Source organism: Euleptes europaea, chromosome 6 (assembly GCF_029931775.1).
Source record: "Euleptes europaea isolate rEulEur1 chromosome 6, rEulEur1.hap1, whole genome shotgun sequence".
NCBI classification, from domain to species: Eukaryota; Metazoa; Chordata; class Lepidosauria; order Squamata; family Sphaerodactylidae; genus Euleptes; species Euleptes europaea.
In genome coordinates this window covers 55,915,028-55,941,769 of record NC_079317.1, presented here as the reverse complement: position 1 = coordinate 55,941,769, position 26,742 = coordinate 55,915,028, and the positions used below count along the sequence as shown (strand labels likewise).

General features: G+C 41.4%; 1 protein-coding gene across 2 annotated transcripts in view; it reads left to right on the top strand.

Moving 5' to 3' along the window:
- The window catches only part of SMOC1 (SPARC related modular calcium binding 1), a 74,800-nt gene extending 48,297 nt beyond the window's left edge, over nt 1-26,503 (top strand). For both annotated transcript variants that reach the window (XM_056852108.1, XM_056852107.1), the window contains exons 7-12: nt 5,890-6,082; nt 7,849-7,931; nt 9,671-9,776; nt 18,261-18,508; nt 25,126-25,176; nt 26,406-26,503. In XM_056852108.1, the coding sequence (XP_056708086.1) occupies nt 5,890-6,082; nt 7,849-7,931; nt 9,671-9,776; nt 18,261-18,508; nt 25,126-25,176; nt 26,406-26,422 (698 nt within the window). In that variant the 3' untranslated portion in view covers nt 26,423-26,503. The remainder of the gene's footprint in view (nt 1-5,889; nt 6,083-7,848; nt 7,932-9,670; nt 9,777-18,260; nt 18,509-25,125; nt 25,177-26,405) is intronic.
- Nucleotides 26,504-26,742: the final 239 nt, after the last annotated feature.

Sequence of the window (26,742 nt, the reverse complement as noted above, 5' to 3'; positions counted from 1 at the left end):
TGAATGGAAGACACTTGCAGTAGCTGATCATTTCTACATCCTCCTTCCCTGGCAGCCTCCTGAGACTTCAAAAAAACTGATGCTTGGAGTCACAGGAGCCCCCTAATGTCATGAATTACAGCTATGAAGAAAAGGAACTGGGCAACATCACCCCCACTGACGTCTTGGATTGATGTCATCTTTTGCATCAGTGGAAAGTCTGCTAGTGAACTCTACTGGTTCTCAGGAGGCTGCTGAGTCTGGCCATGCACCTCTGGTTCATAGGACCTCACCACATATATATTGAATGGCTTGAGCTGCATGGTTTGTTTTTTTAAAAGAAAAAAGGAGGGGGAGGTGCTGTGGCTCAGTGGTAGAGCATCTACTTGGCATGCAGAAGGTCCCAGGTTCAATCCCTGGCATCTCCAGTTAAAGGGACTAGGCAGGTAGGTGATGTGAAAGACCCCTACCTGAGACCCTGGACAGCCGCTGCTGGTCTGAGTAGACAATATTTACTTTGATGGACCAAGGGTCTGATTCAGTGTAAGGCAGCTTCATGTGTTCAAAGAAGGCAGCAGATATCAGAAAAGTTCATTTGAATAGAATTTAACATTAATTTTATATGGAATATCCAACTATTTCATTTTTCCAGGCTGGAAGTAATGCTTTGGTGGGGAGAATAAAATGGCTTCTTAAAACTCCCTGAATTAGGCAAATATTCATCTTTTTTCATTTGTACTCACTGCCGTTATTTCTCTTTGATGGGTATGTTTCATGTTCCATCAAGTTGTTTCCAAATTATGGCGACCCTATGAATGAATGACCTCCAAAACATCTTATCATTAAAAGCCTTGCTCAGGTCTTGCAAAAACGTGGTTTCCTTGATTGAGTCAACCCATCTCACGTTGATCTTCCTCTTTTCCTGCTGCTTTCAACTTTTCATAGCATGGTTATCTTCTCTAGTGAATCTTTTCTTCTCATAATGTGACCAAAGTACGATAGCCTCAGCTTGGTAATTTTAGCTTCTACAGAGAGTTCTGGCTTGATTTGATCTAGAACTTGCTGATTTGTCTTTTTGACTGTCCATGGTATCTGTAAAACATTCTTCTAACACTACATTTCCAGCGAATCAACTTTATTCCTGCCCAGCTTTCACATCCATACATAGTAATGGCAAATATTATAGTATGACCTATTTTGATCTTGGTTATTTATTTATTCTTTGATTTCTACCCCACCCTCTATCCCCGGCCAGGCTGGGCTCAGGGCAGCTCACAACATTATACAAAACTTACAGTAGTATAATAAAAACATAAAATAATTACCTAAATCATTAAAATTATTACCAATTAATCAATTTCATAAAACTTTTCATAAAACTTATGGTGCATCATTAGAGCCCACAGCTGCCCTGTGCCCAGCAATGCAGTCAGGGCCCCCCATACAGTTCCTTCATGGCTACCCTTCCCAGTCTCAATCTCCTTCTGATTTCTTGCAGTTCATGGTCTGTACCACAGTTGGCTCCTGGTCTTGTTTTAGCAGAGAGAATGGAACTTTCCCATCTTCTGCTTCCGATTATGTAATGTATTTGATTTCTGTATTGGCCATCCAGTGATGTCCAAATATACACTCTATTTGGTTGCCTGAAACATGTGTTTGCAACGAACAAATTGTTGTCTTCACAGAATTCTAAGAGTCACTTGCTTCGTTGTGTACTCCTAGCCCAATTTTTCTGACAGTATTTGATTCTACTTTGTTTCTTACTTTTGCATTCCAGTCTCCTATGTTTATCAGCACATCTTGTTTATGATTATGATCAATTACTTCCTGGATGCTTGCATAAAATATTTCAATTTCTTCCTCTTCAGCATCTGTAGTTTGGGCATAAGCTTGAATGATGGTTATGTTGATGGGTTTTCCATTAAGTCTGATAGATATTATTTGGTCAGACTTTGCATTATAGCCCCTGATTGCTTGTGCAACATCTTGCTTCACTATAAGAACAACTCCGGTTCTTCTGTCATTTGCATAAGCATCCTCTGTGATACTTGAACACAATTGTTTCCTGGATCTTTTCTCCTTTTGAATTGTTGTGCCTCAGACAATTAGGAATTGTATGGGGAACATGATTCGATCATGTTGCTAATTTTGGGTGCTTTATGATCTCACTGAGGAAAAACAGCCAATTGACAGTGAGGGCTATGCTTCCTATGTTAGGCATTGCCTCTCTCTGGATATATGGACACTTTCTTCACCTTTCAGAGCAACTCAAGAGAAATTTCCAAAAGGCAGGCTCAATTTGCAGCTGGTCCAACATTTTTTAAAAGGCATCTTTCTTTAAGTGTAGCCCTAACTGAAATACTTACTGGGGTTATTACCCCAATAATTCAGCCACAATGATTTGTAGAGTTTAGGAAATCATTTTGGTGTTGGGCTCAGAATGCAACTGAAATGCCTTCTATTCAAGTAACAAAGAACTCAAGCAAATCCAGACACCATAATTTTTCTTTGGGGTTGCCCTGAACCCGGTCCTTTCCGTCTGTTTGTGCCAAGCAGAACTGGCCTGTCTTTTGAACAGATGCCTCGAAGGTTGAGTGCCTTACCTCATCAATCACTAAAGAACCTGTAGGGGGAAGGATTTGGAAGCTTCATGAGTTTAAGAGACTGGGTGAGTACAGTCCAGTGAATGGAATTGTGTATTTATTTTTTAAAATACCTTTTTAGAAGGGGGAGGAAAGTAATTCTCAAATAAACCAAACTTTGCTTTTGCAGAGTAGTCTGTGGCCTCAAAAATATAGATTAAAGTATAGAAAAGCACTGAGCACAAAAACAGTGTGATGTTTTTGAGCTCAGCAATTCTGACTGAGAGGAGATTTCTCCTGGCTCACAGTGGAAACTCCAGTCTCCCAAAAAGAGTTGCTTCCTCAGCAGCAGCCAACTGGCACTATTGTTGGCCTGCTGTCAGGTCATAGCAAAAATAAGATAATGTGATGATCTGCCTTTTTAAAAATAATTGCAGCTTTGTTATGGTGAACAAGTTTTCATTCACCTCCTTCCTTCGTCCAGTGAGTCTCTTCCTTGTTCAAGCATACTTATTAATTTTCATGTAGGCAGGAGGGTTTGTTTTTTCACTCTGTCTCATCTTTTATATCCAAAATTTCCTTTTTCCTAAATAACTGCTGCTTTCTTTTTTACAAAAAGAAAAAAAAAAGAACACCAGGCCTGTTATTTGTTAGCTAAAAAATAAATCTTCCTTTTGCTGTGTGTGTTGAGAGAAGAGGGCACAGATCAATTGAATAATTCTTGGCAAGGAACATGCCACAGTCCTATAGTAGTACACATATAACTGTTACTTGGGTTTCCCCCACTTCAGTTCAGAACTTTAAAGATAATTGGAGAGACAAGTTATTTTTGGAATCATTTTCAAAAGCATTTAGATTAGAAGGACAGGCAATGGTTCTTGTATTACTGCAACAAGTAGCCATGTAAGCACCTTGCTACATGTTACAAAGTCCTCCTGTTTGCTGGTAGATGACACAAAGACTTTGTATCAGATTTGTGAGGGGAGTTTTGACCCTCCATTTTCTGCTTGTGAATGTGTACGGTTGTCAGGTCCCGCTTCGTAACTGGTGGGAGGTTTTTGGGGTGGATCCTAAGGAGGGTGGGGTTTGGGGAGGGGAGGGACTTCAATGCCACAGAGTCCAATTGCCAAAGCAGCCATTTTCTCCAAAGCAGCATGGAGGGGAGGCTGAAACTGCTTCTTCCTGTGTTGCATGGTTGTGAGCAGAAAAGGGCTGACTGGCCTCTAGGAGGCATAACACTGCCGTTGAATGTCTGATAAAAACAGTGCATTCCTAAGGAGAGTTACTCCAATCTAAGCCCATTGAAATGAATGGGCTTAGACTGGAGTAACTCTCCTGAGGAATGCACTGAAAATCTTTGTGTCATCCACCAACAAATATGAGGACTTTGTGCCATGGGCTCTTTAAGAGACCTATTTTAAAAGACTTGCACCTCAAAGGAGCTCAAACCATGGTGTTGGAGTATCAAAAATATAAAAAATGTTTTGGGGAAACTGGAGGACGTGCAGCCTGACAAACCCGTAGCCACAGATCTGTCTGCACCAATGCTTCATCAGTATGCAGTCCCTTCATAGCCGGCCACAAGTATTTCCAGTCTTTCTCAGTCAGTTTCTTGCCCAGAATGGAGAGAACATGGCATAGGTCCACCCCATATGAGAATGCTATTTTCTCCCTTGTTGAAAACACTCTTGAACCACTTTAATTTCAAGCCAATCTGTGATCCTTGATGCCTAGCTGCAGAAAGGGATTGGCATTCTGTTTCGTGCACAATAATATAGAGCCTTGTTTTTGTAATACTAAGATGTAGTTCACCTAAACAGCAAAGTAACCTGTGTCAAACTACAGGTGGGATATCCCATGACTGCATGCTGCCTCGTACAAAAACGTCCTTTACATAGAAGAAGGAGGGTTCCATTCTAACCTCCTCCTAACCTGACATGGCAACATTTTATGGTCAAATAATCCCCCACCCCGTGTTTCAAAGCATTCAGACATGAGATATCCCTCCTGCAATCTCTTCAGTCACTGATTTACTATCCTACCTGCTGTTTCTGTGAACAAAAACATAGTTCGAAAAATTTGCTGCGAATCTCAACATTGCAGAAGCTTTGTAGAGTTAGACATAGACATGCCTGGAATCCCTTTCTTTTTTCAATGGAGCATTTTAGTTTTCTTTTTCCTCATTTTGCTTGTTTCATCAGACTAACAAATGGAAAAGCAGAGCATAGAAGGGATTATTTGGCTGTCTTTCCCTGCATCTGAGTAAATGAATTACTCCCCTCACCTTGACAGCAAAGGTGTAAATAGCTGTCAGGCATGGTGCTTGAGTAATTTGACAGCTTGTGATGTAACTGATTTGTGAGTACGCCCATAGGCCTCCTAATGAATGGCTCCTGTGTCTGGGCTCAGTGCAGAAGCAGTCACCATTAAAAAAAAAAAAAAAGACATGAAACCTCTCAGGAAAGTGAAGTCAGCTGAGGCCTCCGTTTTCCGGATTCTGCTGATTCTTATTACTACCTCCTTTCCCTTCAGTCCTGATCAAGTTCTTGTATAGTTACACAAGTTTGCACACATGATTTTCAAAGCTCTTTCTTTAAATATCACCTGTGTAGATTCCTCTGTTGCAATTTAAGCAAATCTAAGCCCCAAGAAGTGCTGAAATGTGTAGAACACTGTTTCAGACTCTTTGTATTCAGTGTTCCTTTTCTGCATCAGCATAACTCCTGTGCGTCAAAGAAGATTCTGGGTCCTATTCAAGGGTCCATTCACACAGAGCACCTGTGAAGACTGTTGAATTTTGTTGTTACTGTAGGCAAGCTAATTCATTCTGGGACATGCTTCAGTACTCCCCTGTGACTGTGCATTGTTGGGAGGGAATCAGTAATAATGATGGAGAAGCTGAGGTAAGCTTGTATTCCATTAGTGATCTTCTCACTGAGGACTCTCTGGTGATCTTCAAAGGAACTCCAGGGGTGTATGTGTTCAGAGTATCAGACTAGCATTTGGGGGCCTCAGGCAACAATCCCAAGCAAGCCCACTCAGAAGCAAGTCCCATATTATTCAATGGGGCTTATTTCCAAGCAAGGATTACCGCCTCAGCCATGTAGCTCACTGCATAACCTTGGGCTAGTCACTGTTTCTTGACCTAACCTATCTCACAGGACTGTTGTGAGCATAAAACACAGTAGGGGAGGATCATGTTTGTAGACTCAGTTTGTAAGACTCACTTCATTCGTCTCTTTCTGGGTATCCTGAATTGCCAAGATGAGTAGGACAAAAAACTCTTTGTATGCCATGGCTGATGTTCTACCTGTCTTTTCTTTTCCAGAGAAAGTTAATTCTTGTGACCAGGAGAGGCAAAGTGCCCTGGAAGAGGCCAGACAGAACCCCCGCGAGGGGATTGTCATACCTGAATGTGCTCCTGGAGGGTTGTACAAGCCAGTGCAATGTCATCAGTCCACAGGATATTGCTGGTGTGTTCTGGTAGACACTGGTCGTCCTTTACCTGGCACATCCACACGGTAAGACAAACTTTCTTTTATTTGCACCTATATAAAGTGGAAAAGGTTTTTTTTTTAAAGTTCAGGACTGCTATATCTACCTGCCCCGTACTCTCAGTCTAGTTTCAGAGTATTTTTTCCTCTTCGTGAAAAGCATAATTGCAGAGACAATATATTGTCATTTTTCCCAGAGAGGAGAAATTGTCACCTTAAAAAAAGCACCTATGGTATATATTTTATATTAAATGTAAATAGTAATATGCTCTAAATTTGCCTGTGTCCAAACACTGATGGTGTTACACAGTTTAAAGAACTCAAGATATACTCTCTGCCCAATTTAAACTCTAATACAATTGGTTTAATACTCATTGTTTAAGCCTGGCTATCTGACAATTTTAAGTATAAACATTTTAAGAAATTATGCATATGATCTCTTCCCTTAGTTCTTAAGTGAATGATTGTGCTTGGCAGCACATCTCTGAGTTTCCTTCTGCCTCTTGACTTGGGGTGGGATATCTTGTTCAATCTGCTGTGGCTATGAGTTTAAAAAGGGGCTGGTGTAGGTGGGGAGAGGAACGTAGAGTGGTGTTCAATCATTTCCCCTTGCTTTGCAAAAAATTATGTTGCTTTAGTTTTGCTGGTGAAAAGCAAATTTTTGATGGCAAAATGGAGAAAACATAAAGGGTTACATGTATACTCTATTTCTCTCCATATTGCTGCTCTTAAAATTATCTTCATTAATTACTTAACTTAGCCCTATACAGCTGAAGAGAGAATTTCTGATTTACTTGTGTTTTTGAGAGAACAATGAGTCAGGTGCGGATTCCCAGACCTGATCCGCTTTCCTGCAGCCACACAGCTACTATAGGGAGCGTCACTTTAAAAGTATATTTGGCTCAGGACCACAATGCAAGGAGAGGAGAGGAATTTGCCTTCCCTCCCATGCTGCTTTTCTGAGCATCCTGTGGAGGATTATATATTTACTCCAATTTAGAGCTGCATGCACAATACTCAATGCATGTGTTGCTCCAAAATGGGCAAATAACTCCACTTGGGGCCATTTTGGATCAAGAAACAGTATGAGGGAAGGCAGGAGCTCTTCTTCCCATTGTGCCATGGTCCCAAGTCAAATTGGGTCCCCAAAATGACATTCCCCGCAGCTGCTGTGTAGCTGTGGGTAAGCTCTGCAGGACTGAAGAAAACTCTTGTTCTAGCATTTCTAGGTTTCATTCTTCTGCTTTTCTTATCCTAGCATTCCTGTGTTCAATTCTTCTGCCCCATTCTGTGATGCCTGCTCTAGCTTCCTACAGGTGGTCTTAAAAATGGACAGAAGAGTAAATAAATGCTATACGGCTAACACAAGAATTGCATTATTGAAGAGCCCCGTGGTGCAAAGCGGTAAACTGCGGTACTGCAGTCCAAGCTCTGCTCACGACCTGAGTTCAATCCCGATGGAAGTTGGTTTCAGGTAGCCAGCTCAAGGTTGACTCAGCCTTCCATCTTCCGAGGTCGGTAAAATGAGTACCCAGCTTGCTGGGGGTAAAGGGAAGATGACTGGGGAAGGCACTGGCAAACCACCCCGTAAATAAAGTCTGTCTAGTAAATGTTGGGATATGAAGTCACCCCATGGGTCAGGAATGACCCGGTGCTTGCACAGGGGACCTTTACCTTTTTTAATGCAAGAATAGATCCCAGCTGCCTGTTGTGCTTGCAACAGGAGAGGAGGACCATGAGGGTCCCTGAAGTTCCTGTTTTAAGAATATATTGCTTACCTCTTCACTTTCTAGGTATGAGACCCCTGTGTGTGAAAGTGATGCCAGATCAAAGAGCACAGAAATTGATGACCCATTCAAGGATAGAGAACTTCCAGGTTAGAACGGAAAAGAATCCTATTTGTCTTACTGGAGCGATCTGTCTTGCTTATCCCAAGATCAAAAGCTAAGATAGGGGTGGAATGATGATTGGGAGGTCACTAGGGACAATTAACCAGTGGATTTCAGGACTTGTGCTGTAGCTTGGTTTTATACCTGTGCTTGTGTTTGTGTTCTTATCAGTATATTCTTCAACAATCCCAGAAAATATCTGTGAAGAGATCACTTTCCCCATCTCAATTTAAGTCTAAAATCAATACAGGATTTATGAGGGAAACACTGTGGAAAACACTGTTTTCCTGTTGACTGACTTGCCACCTGGCTCCTGCATTTCCACTATACCTTCCATTCACTCAAGAAATCTTGTATATACTCTTGTACTATGGAAAAATGAGGAAGACACAAGTATGGCTGATGAATTATTCAAATATTCAATCCAGCATGCATGACTACTAATTTCTAATACTAGTTTATCATTGACTTATGACCAATTGAAGGTAATTTAATATGTGGACTGAGAATAACTGGTAATTCTATCAAATATCAGATATAAGAAAAGTTTGGTCTGGCAGTATCTTTAGCATAGAAGTAGCAGAACTAATACCACCATCACAGCCCAGCCTACTTAATTTTGGACCTGGCATCCCACCCACTGGAACAGACGGCTCCTTAACTGATTCAGTCAAAGATAACAAGCTTATTGTTGAAACATTGAAACCTGTGTTCAGTTGCCAGCTGAGAAGTTAAAAAAACATCCATCCTACTTTGCTTACAATGTAAACTTGATATATCCTTAAAGGGCATGCTCTTTTTTGGCCCACTGAATTAGAAGATGATTGAAACAGAAAATTATATTAGAAATTCTAAATACCTAAAATCTGTATACAGTATACATAAAAACGGTGTGACTCAGCACAGAAATTTCAGACACCTAACATATTTACACAAGGACTAACTACAGAAAGAATATCTAAACTAATTTCCTCTCCTCTTCTCCAATAGAATTTCACCTTTCCCTAGTCTAGTTAATGAGACAGGGAGGAGAGGGGGGAGAAATAAGAACACACCTACTACGCAGTTACTAAAATTAAATCAAACAACCATACCATATAACCAAGTCAGCTGTAAACTACCAAGAACAAAACAGAAGAAAACAAACGAGGGACATTTAAAACAGCTCATAAATATCTAAAATAAAATAATTTTAAACCCAAGTGCATCTTCTCCTCCAAAGCCAAAAGCAATAATCTGGTAATTTTCTATTTTTCAATTAGTATCCCACATTTCAGTCCTCTAGGGATCCCCGAAATATGTAATGGGCAGTCCATTCCTAAGGGGAGGGGTGGATACATGGCAGCAGTGGATGGCACCACCATGCTGCTCCTATGAGGTTTTCTGGCCAGAATAAATGTAAATAAATTCCATTTAAAAATAAAAATTGGAAAAATTGCCCCATTGTATTTAGTGAGGCTACACCAGCAAAATAGCTGGCGTAACAAAGCTGCGGTATGAGGGGGAGTTCCTGGGGCAAAAGGGGTTAGGAAGCTGCCTAAAGGCAGCTCTGCCCCCAGGAATGCCCTGGGAAAGCCTCCCAGGACGCTGGCACGGGGAGATACTCCAGGGAAACACTGGCAGCCAAAGTGAGGTAGCTTATACTATAGTGTAGAAGTGGCCTTGGAGAAGATAGGAGTCTATTTTTGGCCATATTTTGAAACTAACCTTTTCTTCCCTTTTTCAGGCTGCCCAGAAGGGAAGAAAATAGAATTTATTACCAGTTTACTGGATGCTCTGACCACAGACATGGTACAGGCCATTAACTCAGCAGCACCTGCCGGAGGTGGGAGGTGAGTCTGAAAGATGTTCAAGCCAAACTAAAATGAGACAAAGATCTGTAGGTGTGTTGAATCTTCTTTTCTGAACTGTAGATCTTTCTCGTTCCAGTACAGAAATACAAAAAGGAAATTTCTGCTCCAGACTCTACTATAATAAATCCCAAGACCTGAAAAGTATCACTCTCTACTCGTAAAACTTGACATTAACCTATTACTTTAATCATTGCCCTTCAAAGGCCTGATAAAATACTTCTGGTACTTAAGGAGTAATTATTAGAATTTAGAGGCTACTGATTTCTATTATTCATCTTTGGTCTTCTGTGCAGTCCCACACTGGGACTGTGCATGAGCAGGCCTGCCATGGAAAAACCTTCTTCTAGCTTAAAAGTCCACTGGGGCACCTAAGGCTCCATTGGAGCCTTTGCAATCATTTCTTGCCTACATGGTCACATGGTCCACCGGCGAGGCACTCCCTTCCCATCAGTCCCTTCTTTGCCACCAACAGAGTAGGTCACTTTTCTGCAGTTTTCATTGTTACTTACCTCAGAAAGTTTTCTGATTTTTCAGTGATAGTTTCCTTCGGTCAACACTGTGATAGCTACTGTCATAGTTTTAGGGGTGTTTGAACAGATTTTTTGCCGATCTGTTCCTTTGAGAAAGACGTTTTCTCCATCGACCCCACCCTCTAAGAGGCAGGTGGCTGCTACAATTCTGAATAGCACAGAAAAGCCTCTTTAAAAATGTGCCCAATGTGGCGCAAAAATGACACAGACTGACAATTGTAGTCTGTGTCTGGGTAAGGGCCATAATGTTGCCAGGTGTAAAGCTTGCCAACAGTTCACACCCAAGGCCCCTGATCACACCTAAGGCATCAAAACTAAAGGCTGCCCATTGGGAAGGGGCATTACTGTGTTCTGATTTCCCTGCTAAATTCTAGCCTGTGCCAGACAAATAAGAACATAAGAAAGGCCCTGCTGGATCAGACCAAGGTCCATCAAGTCCAGCAGTCTGTTCACACAGTGGCCAACCAGGTGCCTCTAGGAAGCCCCCAAACAAGACAACTGCAGCAGCATTATCCTGACAACTGCAACAGCATTCTCACAGTGGTCTCTCTTGCTGGTCCTGACCCATCTGATGTCCAGAGCATTTGAGTCCATGAAACTGTTTTTTAGTAGCAATTACTTTGGCTAGGCATGTTGGGTGAATTGGCAGTGCTACACATAGACCCTCCCTTCCTCAAGATTTTTGCAGAGAGGATGGTACTAACTAGATTCAGTTTTCAATTTCTCCTTAAAGTAGTATCAAATTTTGATCTCACACAAGAAATCATTTTGCTGTTTTCTTTCCCTTCCCCATTTGTAATGCTGAATAAAACCTTCCTAGCCTAAATGTAAGAAGAGCATTATTGTTTTACTTGAACAGAACATAAGAGTTTAGGAGAAACAATGCCTTATTTATTTGTTACTTGGGCCCTTCCAAAGGGAAGAGAGCCTCATCTCAGACACTCAGACACTGTCACGTTGGATTGTGTCCATGATAAAGATTTGTTACACTGAAACAGGAGTGCCCCTGTCCATTAGTGGTCCATGCACAATCTACTAGAGCACAGGTATCATCTGCAGCCTTGCCAAGATGTATTCTGATCCAGGAGATCTGCAGAGCCGTGATGTGGCCATCTTCTGATACATTTGTGAAGCACTATGCCTTAGACTTGAGTGCAAGAAAGGAGGCATCAGTTGGGAAAGTGGTGCTGCAGTCTATTTACCAATGAAGTGATTCTGAGAGCTTGAAGATGTCTCATAGCTGAATGTCTGAACTGGCTCCACTAAGATGTGAAAGCTACATCTGTGCTGTTTTGATCTGTGATAGATTTATTCACACAGGCAAGGCATGCTGGATGCTGTTATTGTTGAGGATTGCCTGTGTCTGTATGAATGATCTGTAACAATGCAAACCTAAGTAGAGTTACACCATTCTAAGCCCATTGACTTCAGTGGATTTAGACTGGTGTAACTTTGTTTAGGATTGTACTGTGACAGCGAAATTCTACAAACACTCTGCTGGCAGTAAGTGCCATTGAATAGATCTGATTAGGATTCTGAGTAGACCTTGCATGGGGAATGAGTAGATGTTGGGTGGGAACGGGTAACGCAGCCATCAGTTTCCCAAGACAGATATTTCTGAGGATGGTATTTCACACTCAATTATATTTAGTGTTGGGGCTTTTGGGGGACACTTTGCAAGATATTTTAATTTGATATTTATAACTTGTTAATCACATTGATGGCCAAATGTATGTGAACTGAAGTCCAGCAGTGTGCTGATATTTCAGAATGTCCTACATGCAACACTAAAGTGTTGCATTTCTGTCCTGTTGATAACCCCTCCCCTCTTGTGCATAAGTTCCAGGCCAACTCCCCCCTCCCCAACAAGCACTTCTGTACTGGGAAATGTATTTTTCCCTACCAAGCTAGAAGTGGCTTGAATTCAGTTTTTATAACTATTTTATCAAATATAGCATGCCAGAGGTGAAGAAAAGCTCTAGAGAATATCCTGTCTTTGAATTTCCGTCTCTGTGCCATTGTAAACAGCACTCTTAAAAATAAGCTAGAAGGATTTAGAAATTTCTAGGGAGGCTAAAAGTAAAGAGAAAATCCATGTGTTAAAATAAACCCTCATCTTGCTGATATCTTACTTTTATGAAGGCCCTGGTTTCTACAACTTGATGTCAAAAAGGACCTTTCTTGTGAGTTTACTTTGTCAGCAGATAGTGAAAATGGGAGGGGAAAAGAAGCTTTTTACATAGCTCTCATGTGAGGCGAACAGCAGCATTAGCTGAAAAGTTCTCAGTCATCTGTTTGCCCTCTCATGATATAGAACGATTCTGATGTAAAATTCTCTCTGCTTCACTTTAGCTTGGCCATACCCCAAATTTTGCCTTATGCCTTATTTTCTTGCTAAAAAAGAAAAAGGAATGTAAGGAAACAATTTGCATTTTCTAAAAGATTGGTGTCATTTAGTGCTGGCCACTTTGCATGTTGTATTAAAGATGGGTCATCATCTTCTGTTTTGTGCTATGTTTTGTGGAAGGCACTCACATGCCTTAAAGCATGTGGTAAATACGTCCCTAGGAGCCCTGGACAGTTGCAAATCCTGGGATTTCCACATTTAAAGGTATGAATGCTCTTATATTGACTTACAATGGGTCTTGCCTTCTATTATTAACATGAAGCAGCTTTTGACACCCCCCCCCCCATCTGCAAATTTACAGACAGACCTGTGGGAGTCTGCTCAGACTAGGTTTGCCAACTGCCAGGTAGTAGCAGGAGATCTCCTGCTAATTCAACAGATCTCCAGCCGATAGAGATCAGATCATCTGGAGAAAAATGGCCACTTTGGCAATTGAACTCTATGGCATTGAAGTCCCTCCCCTCCCCAAACCCCCCCTGCTTCAGGCTCCACCCCCAAAATCTCCCGCCGGTTGCGAAGAGGGACCTGGCAACCCTAGCTCAGACACATTACCTCTTCTGTGTATCAGGAAATAAAATCCACATGTAGTTTGTTGCATGCACCCATTGTAGGGTTGCCAACTGCCAGGTGTTCTCAACAAACACAGTACCTATGCTGAAAATAATGAGGTTGTGAAAACAGCAGCACGAAGGCTCACAATAATGTAAATATTGTATTAATTACTAATGAAAATAATTGTTGAAGAGCTTGGCAATATAATTTCTGACAATATAATTAGGAACAAAAAAGAAAAAGCATTGCTTCATGCATATAATCAATTCAACACAAAGTAAGTACACCCAAAGCAAAATACTTGTACACGGGCGAATTGCCCTCAAATGAAAAAAATGTTCCACTAACAAGTGGTAAAGAGTCTCTGTGGTGTACATATATCTATGGCATTGAAGTCCCTCCCTGCCCCCAAACCTCACCCTCCTTAAGCTCCACCCAAAAAATCTTCTGCTGGTGGCAAAGAGGGAACTGGCAACCCTATCCCATTGTGTATACATCTATTTCACTGTGTATGTATGAGGTATAGGGCGAAAACGCATGGTTGCTTTATCCTCCTTTAATCCCTGTTTTAGCCAGGATCGAATGCACATTAGGTGAAACACGTGCGTTCGGTCCTGGCTGAAACAGGGATTAAAGGAGGATAAAGTGACCATGCGTTTTCGAGAGTATGGGGCATGCGGAATGTTAGTTGTGTTGGTCTGTGGCTGTGTTTCATTCAATGACAGAGTTTAAATATACAAACTTTAATAGGAAAATATTTGATCATAAGCCATGGCTAGAGTAAGAGTCATAAATTTTTGTTTTGTCTGGACACATCCTATTCTGAGGTTAAACTTCTGGATCTTTTGCTAGGTGGAAGGCAAACTGAGAAAATAAATATGTGGTCTTCTTGCAGTTTCTTTAACATTTGTTCCAAAAGCAGTGATTAGCCTTGGAATCAAAAGACAACTGCATATAGTGGGAGAGGGGCGTTAAAAAGGAAACAAAAAACCCCCCAAGGAGTTGAAATAAAGCTTACATTTTCTGGATGATCTACTATCTTCCTGCTTGACTACATGTCCAGGCCATTCCTGTAAAGAGTTCAGGTTTCAGAGTGCCCCTTTGCATGCAATAAGATTTGCAATTAGTGGTTTGAAAGTACTTCCATATGAAACAAAGTAATTCATTTCTGGGTTAATTCCCAAATGCCCCAGTTGTAAACACAGTGCCCAGAAATCAATTCCATTGAATACAACAGGAGCTACTTGCAAATAATGTGCTTAGGATCAGGTGAGCTACAATATCAACAAGGGATTATAAGTACCTTTATTCAGATGTGAGAATTTATGAATTACTTCATATCTGATTTCCTCCTCTTTAATAAAGAAGAAGAAAAATAAGAGTTAGTTTTTTATATGCCGACTTTCTCTACCACTTAAGGCAGAATCAAACAGGCTTACAATCACTTTCCCTTCCCCTCCCCTCCCCTCCCCACCCCACCCCACAACAGACACCCTGTGAGGTAGGTGGGGCTGAGAGAGCTCTAAGAGAACTGTGACTAGCCCAAGGTCACCCAGCTGGCTTCACGTGTAGGAGTGGGGAAACAAATCCAGATCATCAGATTAGCATCCACTGCTCATGTGGAGGAGAGGGGAATCAAATCCGGTTCTCCAGATCAGAGTCCACCACTCCAAACCACTGCTCTTAACCACTACACCATGTGAGCTTTGACAGTTTCCTTGGCACAAATGCTTGTGCAAAAACCTTTGGGGAATGTGTAATGACATTCCTTGGGTGCTGTGTAAAATTGGCTGCCTCTGTGGGGACCATAGATTAGATCCTATCTAAAAGGGCCACATAATTAAGGTCCCTTCCTCCAACTATCCTCTGACTCCCCCCTTGTGCTGCTTCTGGGGGTCCTCCATCCCCCAGAAGCAGCATTTCAGGCTGAAGTGGGAAGCAGGGAAGTTGCGTTACTGTTTTATTTTTCTGGACTTAAAAACGTATTATGCAATTACACAACAAATACACAGAACCATATATTAACAAAAGATAAAAAACATAAATAAAGCAAAAAGGGAAATACAAAACAAATGTATACTATTATCATTATATATTTTGTTTTACAGTCTTAACAAGATGTTTTTGCAGCTCTATCAACTATACATGCATTACTTATAAAATTACATCACCCAGCCTGTTGGGTGACCTTGGGCTAGTCACAGTTCTTAGAGCTCTCTCATCCCCACCTACCTAATAGGGTGTCTGCTGTGGGGAGGGGAAGGAAAGGTGATTGTAAGCTGGTTTGATTCTTCCTTAAGTGGTAGAGAAAGTCAGCATATAAAAACCAACTCTTCTTCTTTTTCCTCCTTCCTCCTTTCTTTCCTCTGCTTTTTTTTTGTTGGGGGTTTAGTGCAGGCAAACTGCCTTTCCCTCCCTCGTTGGGAGAGTTAGATTAGGGTGTGGCTCTTTTTCTGGGCTGTTTTTTCCCCGTTGAGTCCACCGCTTGCTGCAGGGAGCTGTCAAAGGTACCCCTCCCCTCAGTACCATAGGTGTAAACATTTCTTGCCCCTGTACCCCTTCCCTCCCTTTAAAAATGGACACCCCACCCCTGCTTTATACTCAATTAAGGCAGACTTGCATTTAAAGAGCTAGGGCTGCCTCTGTGAGGCTCGTTTGGCCTTTTAGCCTAATGATCAGTCTGGTCCTTTGGGCGATCTATCAGTTCTGCCCTATTTATCTGTTACATTTTTATCATACCCTTCCTTCAAGGAGCTCAGGGCAGCACAGACATTTCTCCTCTTTTTTATGCACAGTTCTGTGAGGTGGGAAAGGCCCAAAGAGGGAGCGGCTGGCCCAAGGTCACCCAGTGAGCTTCCATGGCAGAGTGAGGATGTCCTTTAGAGCATCTTCTAAGTTACTCCAAAATTAGACCAGGATTTATCCAAGGCCTTCACATTGTGTAGCAGATGGAACCCAGAATCCATAGCTCCCAGGTCAGCACTTTTAATAGCCCGAGCCCCAGATCCCCCTGTGGCCTGTGCTCATTATTATGCTATCACAGCAAAAGGGAGATAACAGCTGGGCTTCTGCCAAGTTCTTCCTGAAATGATGACTTAAGGTAAACATTGACCTGAGGAAGGGAGAGCAGGAGAGGGATGATGCAGTCCCTAGTGGGTATAAATTGCTGATTGTCCTCCTTCCTGTGAATTATTTCTCAGTTCTGATGTGGTCAAGAGAAGTAGGCTCCAGAGACTTCCAATGATGTTATTTTTTTAAACGTATTGTGTGCTTTTTTAGTGTGTGGTGGTTTTCCTTCTGCTCTTTCTCCCTCAGAACAAATTGACTACACTTTTTCTGCAAGAGTTGCAGTCTTGAGGGCCTTTCATGTGGCTGGTGTTACTGAGAGCTGGTGTCATGTAGGCAAATAGTAACCTAGAAAGTGGCTGACTCGGTGTTCTCTTTTTCTCTCTCACTTTTCCTGATGGATTTGGCTAAGAGTGAGGCAACAGTATGAAAGTTTTTTTCCCTTGTAAAATGCTGACTTATATCAATGCTGGGACAAAAAGTTGCTAAAACAAACTCTTCCTAAATCAGCTGTACCTAAAACTGGGTTATGAAAATAAATTAAACAATAACTATATTTCCAGTTAATTTCATATTGTGTATTAGTATGAATTCTGTAATGTTTTACTAAGTAGAACTGCCATTATTAGTATGTTGTATAGTTGAACCTTGTGTTTTTTCTATCTACTCTTTGGAACAATAGGTATTCCCAACCCTAAAAAATTCAGAGTTACCTAGCTATTCAGTGGATGTTATTACACAGTTATATTTTCAGTAGGACTTAACCCTTTTTCAGGTGTTTCTCTTCTGGCACTTCTATCTCATGTACCAGGAGAGCACATTACATGCAATCATTTTGGTACATACAGTCCCCATTTTGTCTTCAAAGGCAACACATGCACTTTTGCAGCTTCAGCATGTGTGAATCCAGCTTTCAGATAATACAAACTGCATTTGCAAATATATACAATACCCATTTCAGACAAAATAGCGATCACATGTACTAAGATGATCATGCATTGCACGTTTTGATACATGGATAGGAGTGCCAACACAGCACCTGCAAAAAGGCTTTAGAAATGCTCAAGCGTTCCATGGATCTATAGTGGCATAACTGAGACATTTGGGTTCTCTTAATATGTTTTCGTTAGTTTATTATTTATAAAAAATTGTTGTTGACCTTCTTAAGAAGTATTCAAGGTAGTATTCCAGTTAAGAAGTTGCAGTTACTTTGCACTTGGTGCATTTCATAATCACCCATGATTCATGCTTTGCATGAATGAGTTTGTTTATCCCATTCTATTTTTAGGGGTGTTTGCATTAGCAAGCATGACCAAGGGTTTTTTTTAGTCCATACCTAACCTGAGGTCCTATCTCTGTGAGTCAACCCTTACAGGTTTGTAAATGAGCGAGTAGTATCTTGTGAGGAACTGGTTGATGGAGTGTAAAGGCATTTATCTGGTCATTATTCTACTCCAGCTACACTTTGCTTGGAAACATTTAAAAATAAAATGTTATAAGATGGCACACGTTTTTGCCTATTTGATAGTATTCATTCGAGACACCATTTCTTCCACCTTTCTCTGCACTTCACGGTCCTGCAGGGCTCAAGTTCTCCTCCTCCCCCGTAACAAACCTTTCAACCACCCCATCATGTTTACTGGTATCACCGAGTGTAGGCTCACCCATCTGCTTAGGTGTGCATCTGGTGGTCTTTAAGGGCAGACTTGCATATTATAAACAAGTGCTTCCAGCTGACTGTGGAAGAGACTGTCTGAAACTGCTCCAAGTTATTCCAAAAGAATTATTCTGCCTCCAAGCAGGCATCTGGTGTTGCTGGTTTAAAGAAGCCTTCAAAGATGTGTCAAGCGTTTGGTCTGCTCAGCAGTGTTCTGGAGTCCCCTGAGGGTCTTTGTGTTGTGTTTCAAGGTTTTCAGAGCCTGATCCTAGCCACACGTTGGAGGAGCGGGTGGTGCATTGGTACTTCAGTCAGCTGGACAACAACAGCAGCAGCGACATCAGCAAGAGGGAGATGAAGCCGTTTAAGCGCTATGTAAAGAAGAAAGCCAAACCTAAGAAATGTGCACGACGCTTCACAGACTATTGCGACCTCAACAAAGACAAGTCTATTTCACTACAAGAACTGAAGGGTTGCTTGGGTGTTGGCAAAGAAGGAGGTGGGTCACATTATTGTTGCCAAAATGAAACTTACTCTTACGCTGGTATGGAAAACTATTAATATATAAACATATGTATGAACACATGAAGTTGACATTGCCTTGTTCCGAGTTAGACCATTGACCCATCTAGCGCACTGCTTGCTCTGTCTCTGTAAGGTTTCAGCCAAGAAACGCCTTTCCTGACAGCTCCTACTTGAGACTGAATTTGCCAGGGAATAGAACCTGGGACCTTCTGCATGCAAGGCGGGTGCTCTGCTACTGAGCCCTTCTGGTTTAAGCAACAGCTTAAATGACCCACTTTGGAAGCTATTTGCTGTGCTTTTCCTGTGAGTCTTCTGTTCCCTGAGTAATTATGGCACACTGTGGTTGGGCCTAGATGGCTTTTTTGATCTCTTCTGACTGTATTGCACTTTCCCAAGTGATCCTTAAATCAAGTCTTGCACTTACTGTTTCTGCATGAAAAATATATGTTAGACTAGAGACAGAAAACACTATTTTCATTGAGCTGGAAGTGGCCTGAGGGAAGCATTGCTGCACATTGTGCACTCACACATTGCTTTTGTCGCACTGTTTCAGATAAAAAAATTCAAAAACCTTCAAAATCTTTTTACGGAAAGCAAGAGTAGAATGAATATCCACACCATGGAATGTGAAACTATTCAAATTACCTTCAAAAGATCTTGTCTGCCTCCAACAGTAATAAAAATGCCTATTCAGTAGAAAGATGGATGTTCCATTTCCTGTCCTGAATTAAGAACATTCAGACAATCATAGAGATGGAAGGGGCCATACAGGCCATGTAGCCCAACCCCCTGGTCAAAGCAGGATCAGCCTAGAGCATCATCATAATTCATCGTCATCATCATCATCATTCATTTATTGCAGTCAGTAGACCAAAACCAATTTAAAGCATCCCTGACAAGTGTTTGTCCAGCCGCTGCTTGACAACTACCAGTGAGGTGTTCACCACCTTCCTAGGCAGCCAATTCCATTGCTGAACTACTCTTACTGTAAATCCCCCCCCAACATTCAGCCGATACCTTTCTGCCTGTAATTTAAACCCATTATTGTGAGTCCTATCCTTTGCTGCCAACAGGAACAGCTCCCTGCCCTCCTCTAAGTGACAGCTCTTCAAATACTTAAAGAGAGCAGACGTGTCCCCCCTCAATCTCCTCTTCTCCAGAATGAACATTCCCAACTCCCTCGGTCTTTCCTTTTAGGGCTTGTGTCCATTCACAGTGGATACAAGGCAGACTTGGGCCATATTCACACTCAGAGCCCCTTTCAGCCTATTTTCTCTTGTAGTGATGCACCGCTATGAGAATGAGCATCAGGTCTTCCCAGTACCTGTACAGAATCTTTACAAATCAGAAATTGTCTGTGCGCAAAGCATGTGCTTTGCCATTGATCTCTGGTTGCAAACATGCACTCAAAATGTTTTATGAAAGGACTGACTCTTCCTATATGTTCCTGTTATATAGTCCATGTCTTCTGAACAGGCCCTTCTCCAGACAGCCCTACCTTCAGAAGCAATGTGGCTGACCATGAGGGAGAGAGCCTTTATCATCCTGGTGCCTCTTCTATGGAACTTCCTCCCAGTGGAGGTTCACTAAAGATGTAGCCTTGCTGGTTTTAGGTGCCAGGCTAAAGTTAGGGTTGCCAACCTCCAGGTACTATCTGGAGATCTCTTGCTATTACAAGTGTTCTCCAGCTGATATAGATTAGTTCACCTGGAGAAAATGGCCGCTTTGGCAATTGGACTCTATGGCATTCAAGTCCCTCCCCTCCCCAAACCACACCCTCCTCAGGTTCCACCCCAAGAACCTCCCGCCAGTGGTGAAGAGGGACCTGGAACCCTAGCTAAAGTGTACCTTCTCACCTAGGTTTTTAATCGAAGGTGATGTTTTTGTTTTGTGTGTGTGTGTGAGTGAGAGAGAGAGAGACATACATACAGAAGTCATAGGCTAATATTTTTAACTGGGTTGTTTGCTGTTGGGCTGTTAATCACTATATTAATTTTAAGCCATTAGTTTTTATATCTTTTAAATTGCATACTTATTTTTAAAATTATTTTGAGTTGCTTCATTAAGAGTGTGGTATTAAATAAATAAACATACAGAGAGAACACCAAGTAGGCTTACCAACTCCAGACTGGAAAATTTCTGAAGAACTTAGGGTGGAACCTGGGGAGGGTGGGGTTTGGGGAGGAGATGGGACCTCAGCAGGGTATAATGCCTGAGTTCAGTTGTAATTCCAGGAGATGTCCAGGCCCCACCAGGAGGTTGGCAACCCTAACACCAAGATAGAATAGGTCTCTAATTATGTAAAGAACTTCAAGAGCTAGAAATAACTTTGAACTGGAAGCACATCAGGTCTCAGAAGCAACATTCATACCTACAAGGCCAGTAACAGGATTACTGAACTAGGAGATAGATACGTCCAGCTGTTTTAGTAGGAGGAAACTGTCAGCACAATCCTATGCAGAGTTACTCCAGTCTAAGCCAATTGAAATGAATGGGCTTAGACGGGAGTGGCTTTTCTTGTTCTTCTGCCCTTGAAATGTATTTCTTTTCTGATATTGAAAATCCGTATCAGCCAAACTAGTTGGGAGGATTTCTTTGAGCAAACTTTTCTTTTCAAAACCAGAATAATATTCAGAGAGGTAAGGAAGACAGCAAACCGAGGATAATTTTTTTAGCATGCTCTGGATTGGGTCCTAGGCAGACTATGCTGCAATCAGTAACACCCTAATTCAAACATTGACCTCTAACCATGTGACAGCCATCATACTGGAGATCTTTCTCCAGCTATGGGATTCTCTTGGTTGTTTTAGCTAGAGTAGATTTACTGCTTGGTAGAAAGAGGTAAGAGGTGGGTTTACAAACTGCAGATTGTGATCCTAGACAGTTAAGCCCACTGAAATCAAGGGGCTTAGGTGTGCCTAAGTGTGCCTCGCTCTGCATATTATTGGGCTATTAAAATGTTAACCAAGTTACTTTGAGCCAATGAGGGTCACTGATAGTTAGCAACCAGTTTTCATTGTTTAGCTAAGTTTCTAGTTTGCCAAAGACATGCCCAGAATAATATACAGTCAGTAACAGTCTCCCTGAACCTTTTAACCTTCCTGCTGAGATGAATGTACAAAATGGGTTTTAACAATCTGGTCAGTTGGCCCTCAATAAGTTTAGTTTATGAGGGAGAAAAATCTGAGAGTCCTTTAAGAGGGAAGAAGAAATAAGGCAAACACAGCCAGACATTCCTGGTGTGTTTGGCTGTAAATACAGAATTGCCAAAGAATTGGTGCTAAACTTCACCTTTCTACAAGTTTTTTTTTATTGCAGTTATAAGGGAAACATTGATGCTACATGGCAAAATAGCAGCATTATCTAAACAGAGGCTAGTCTGGCCCTCAGAGATCACAGAGTAAGATCTTTTCTGCATGGGTTATTTGCCCAGGTTTTGATGCTGTTGGGAAGTGGAGTTTCCCTCCACTTCTTCACAGCATCCTGGGTTTTCCTTGATTTGTTCCCCAAACTTGCTTTGCTGTGAAGTTTTGGGGGAAATAACAGTAAAGCTTGGATTGGCTGCTCTGTGGGTACCAGAATTTGGATTTCCCTGGTTTCATGCACACAGCAGCCATTATCCCTATCTCTTTCCCCCACAGTGTCCATTTCCTCCCTGTCCCTGGAGGTGCTTGCTTGTTTTTTCTACCAGCAATTGAATATCATTATATTACTATACAGTTATAACAATGTGTCTGTCAGGTTTTCTGAATTCCCAGCTTTTATTTTTTAAAAGTAAATGTCTAGTTCCTTTCCTTGCAGAGAGATGCCTTTCTTCTTATATCTCCACAACAAAAGGGACTAGAGACTTTCTTCGTAAAAAAATGAAAGCTGGGAATTCAGTGGACCTGATAAACAATTTGGAATAACAATATAACAATATTCCATTGTCAAATGTAAAATAAATACAAAAAAAGCTCTGCTGGTGTGGTGGTGAGGGCTGCTGGAGAACTGAACCAAGGAACCTCAGGGAACTCTGTTGCCACTCTGCTGTATCAGCAGCTGCAACATCAATGAGGAAAACCACACAAGCCTTTCCCCATGTGGAAAACATTAAGGCCATTTCCACATGGGTTATCTGCCCTGCGTTCAGTGCTTTTAGGAAGCAGGATTTTTTCCTGTTTCCCAACAGCTTCACGATGCATTTGTGCATCTCTGGGGGTTTTCCAGTCTTTTATCCAATCTTCCTCAAACCTGCTTTGCTTCAAAGTTTTGAGAAAGATCTCAGTAAAACCTGGATCACTACTGTGTGGGTGAGAAAATGCAGCTTTTCTGGCCCACATGGCAGGCATTTTCCCTGACCTTGTCCCCACAGTAGCCATTTCCTCCCTCACCACGGGGGGGGGGGCTTTTATTTTTTATTTAAAAAAAAAAAAACAGCACCGGAATATTGTTACATCAGTATACTGTTGTAACAATAGTTGTAGCAGGTTCTCTGAATTATCAGTTTTCATTTAAAAGAATTGTAAGTCTCTGTCCCTTTTTCTTGGAGAGATATAAGGGAAAGTGCATATCTTTGCAATGGAAATGAAAGCTGTGTGAATTCAGAGAACCTGTTACATATATAGTTAACAATGGTATACTGATATAACTGTCTTCTTCCATACATTCCTGCTTGGGAATTAAGACCACAGTGAAAGGCCCTCCTGACTGTCCCACCAATCAAAGAAGGTTGTCTGGTGGGCACACAAGAGAGGGCCTTTTCGATGGCAGCCCCACAATCATGTGAGGTGCACTTGACCCCTCAGTCTTCAGGGGACAGTTGAAGACAGTTTTATTTTGGACTGCATTTTACTAATTTAGTTTTTATTTATTGGCAGTCTTAATTGAGATTGTAAATTGTGGTCTTTTAGGTGTTTTTTTAAATAATCATTGTTTTATTTCCATTGTAGACCGCCTTGAGTTTCCGAAGGTAGCTAGGTGGCCAATAAATGTTTTAAATAAATAAATAAATAAAACAAATGATGATATACTAGCGCTGATTATTTAAAAGAAAATTGCAAAAAGCCCTTGTGGCCCAGGGCAGGGTGGTGGCCACTTTTAGGGGGTTGGCACAGGAAAACTGCAGGAAACCTGCCATGTGGAAGCCCTGTTGCTGTTGCGCTTTATCTGCACCTAGGGTTGCCAACCTCTAGGTGCTACTGGAGATCTTCTGCTATTATAACTGATCTCCAGCTGATAGAGATCAGTTCACCTGGAGAAAATGGCCGCTTTGGCAATTGGACTCTTTGGCATTGAAGTCCCTCCCCTCCCCAAACCCCGCCCTCCTCAGGCTCTGCCCCAAAAACCTTCTCCCCATGTGAAAGCCAACTCATTCAGAAAAAAAGAGGGAGGAAAAATGAGGTCTGTCAAATAAAAATGATTATAAATAATTTTAGGTGTAAATATAAATAAATCCTCCTGGTTTTGATAAATCACAAATGGGCATGATGTAGCTTTTTATTTTGCCCCATTTGGATTTGGATTTCTACTACAATTTTAATATTAGTATTATATAAATGTAACTGCCACAGCTTCACCCCGTTAAATCTTAGGGATTGTAGTTTGATCAGAACTGAGAGTTTCCTTTTAGAGATTCCTAACTCTTTCATAGGTTCTAGGACTTTGAGGTAGATTAGTTATGTCTTTTAGAATATTTTGCAAAAAAAAGGTGTCATGTAATGGGTTCATTGTATTCAAGTTTCCTTAAAAAAACGTAGGCTTCAGTCTTATGCAGACTTCCTTGGGAATGTGAACTTGGTGGGGCTTACTTCTGGGTAAACATGCAAAGGGCTGGGGTGTAGCTGGTGTTGCATTATATGGAAGTTTTAGGTACAGACCCACCAGTTGTTGTAGGCAAACCACTGCCTTACAAATTGGCACTCTACATTCTACACGTTTTGGGAAAGATTGATTATTTGAGAGCCCAGAAGACCTTAAGGATATATTTGTTGTTTTGGAAGGTTTAGCACCATCTGGTGGGCACTTTGAGATGTCAGACTGCAAAATGAAGACAGTTGTTTTTCAGCCAAAGCCCTTTTCAGACATGACAATTTTGCCAACACAACCACACACAAGGCAAGATCTTTCTTGATATGAGTAGTTGTCATTTTGTATGAACAGGGTAAAATGGTGACTGCATGTGTTAAGAGACCAGATTGCCAAAATGCTAGCACCTGAAAGGGGCTTTGGCTTTGGCAAAGTAACCACAGCACCATAAAGATGCACTTGAACTTTCAGCAAGCAGATTAAATATGATTTCTGAAAAATCACCAGTGGCATTCTGGAAGCCTTTGAGTAATTAATCAATTGAGTTATTCTTATTTGTAATTTTTTTTAAATCTCCCCTTAGCAGATAGAATACTTGTTAAAAACACAGAGGCAGCCTAATGTGGCTCAAACAAAATACCTTCGTTCAAGGGAATATAAACTCAGAGCTCCTGTTTAGGAATAAGCAGGAGTAAGCAGTTCTATTGTCATAATTGTCAGACTCATCTCACTCTTTTCTTTAATCTGCAGCTTTCATCATACTTGGAATTAAGTGAATATAAGAATACTCCTTATTTCTTACAGGCAGCATTGGAACTTTCCCCCATGGAAAAAGACAAGGTGTTAATCCTTTCAGTAAGTAGCTTCTGGAACCCATCTCTCCTCTCCCCCCCACCATTTTTCCTGACAATTATATCATGAGGCAACTGCACTTTACAGCTGTCCAAGTAGCTACCCTAAAATCACAGCTGATGAGATTGGCTATCCTGGAGTTTGTTCAATGATGCACGTTGTGCTGTCTTGCTGAGCCTCATTCATTGATCACAACTGCAGAGGAGGTTCATGTAGTAAGAAGCAGTCAAGATAGACTGGTTCCATGATGCGAAGGGCTTTATTGAGGTTGACTCAAATGACATGGAACATTGTGCAAGCTTTTGAGTTCTATAGAACCCTTCATGAGATACATGTTGTACCAATTTTAGAAATGAAGGATGAAAAAAGCAAATTTTCCAGGTCCAGATCTTAAGACTCTGTCATACCAGCCTTGGATAGTGGATGCTGGCAGATTCCAGTTTGATTGCTGTGTTAGATTAGGGCATTTGCATTCTGGGAAGAAGAAACAAATAGCGGAAGGTCACCTCATTTGATAAAAACAGAGTCCAACAAGGCCCAAATGTTACCCCAAACCCATGGGAGAATAATGGCTCCCTTTGCAAGCCAAGAACAGATGGAATCACTTGGTATTCTTTATTTTAACACTGGTTGAGCTAAATTTATGACGGTTCACAAAGTATATTCAACTGAAGTTAAATTGGGTCATTATTACCTTGTGTAAGCATTCTTTCTCCGGTCATTCCCTTCCTGATGACAATCCCTCCCTTTCTTGACTGAAAGTAGATATCCATAAAGTAGAAAAAAGTTGTTAACATTTGTACTTGGTCATGGAAAATCCAGAAAAACAAACAAAATCATGTAATACCTTTTATTGAGACCAACCCACATTTCAGGGTACATATTTGTATCCAATAGTTCATAATCAAGATTAGAACATAAGGACATAAGAAAGGCCATGCTGGATCAGACCAAGGTCCATCAAGTCCAGCAGTCTGTTCACACACTGGTCAACCAGGTGCCTCTAGGCTCTAACCAGGTGCCTCTATGCTCACCAGCTATAGTTTTTGTCAGGCTAACTTCTTACTATGAGAAGATTAGGAACAGGAATAACTAATTATTTTAATGAGGGACCTCACTTGTACTCTGTCAATTAAATTGAATATGGTTTTCATTGGGGCTTCCACCTCTTCTTTTTCCCCTCTCTGCAACTGTTGATGCTGTTGATGCTTCCTACCTTTCCACAACTGCAGTAGGACGCCTTGTCTAAGAGCTGATGGGAAAGCATGACACAAACAAATGGATGCACCAGTAGAAGGACAGGACATGCTGACACCTGAGAAGACTCGTGGGACTGGTAACATCCAATGTAGCAGGAGTGGCCTCAACAACATTTGCACTTTTTTCATAATAATTGAAGCGGGGTGGAGGTTGGTCTCTTTTAATGCCATTTTCTACTACCTTGGAGAAGAAATTTATTGGAGAAGGCCAACGTTACATCTTGGGAAGTAAACTGAACAGCTACTGATCATTAAAATGTTTGGGATTGCTCGGACTCAAAGAAAGAGATGTTTAATATACTGTATATAA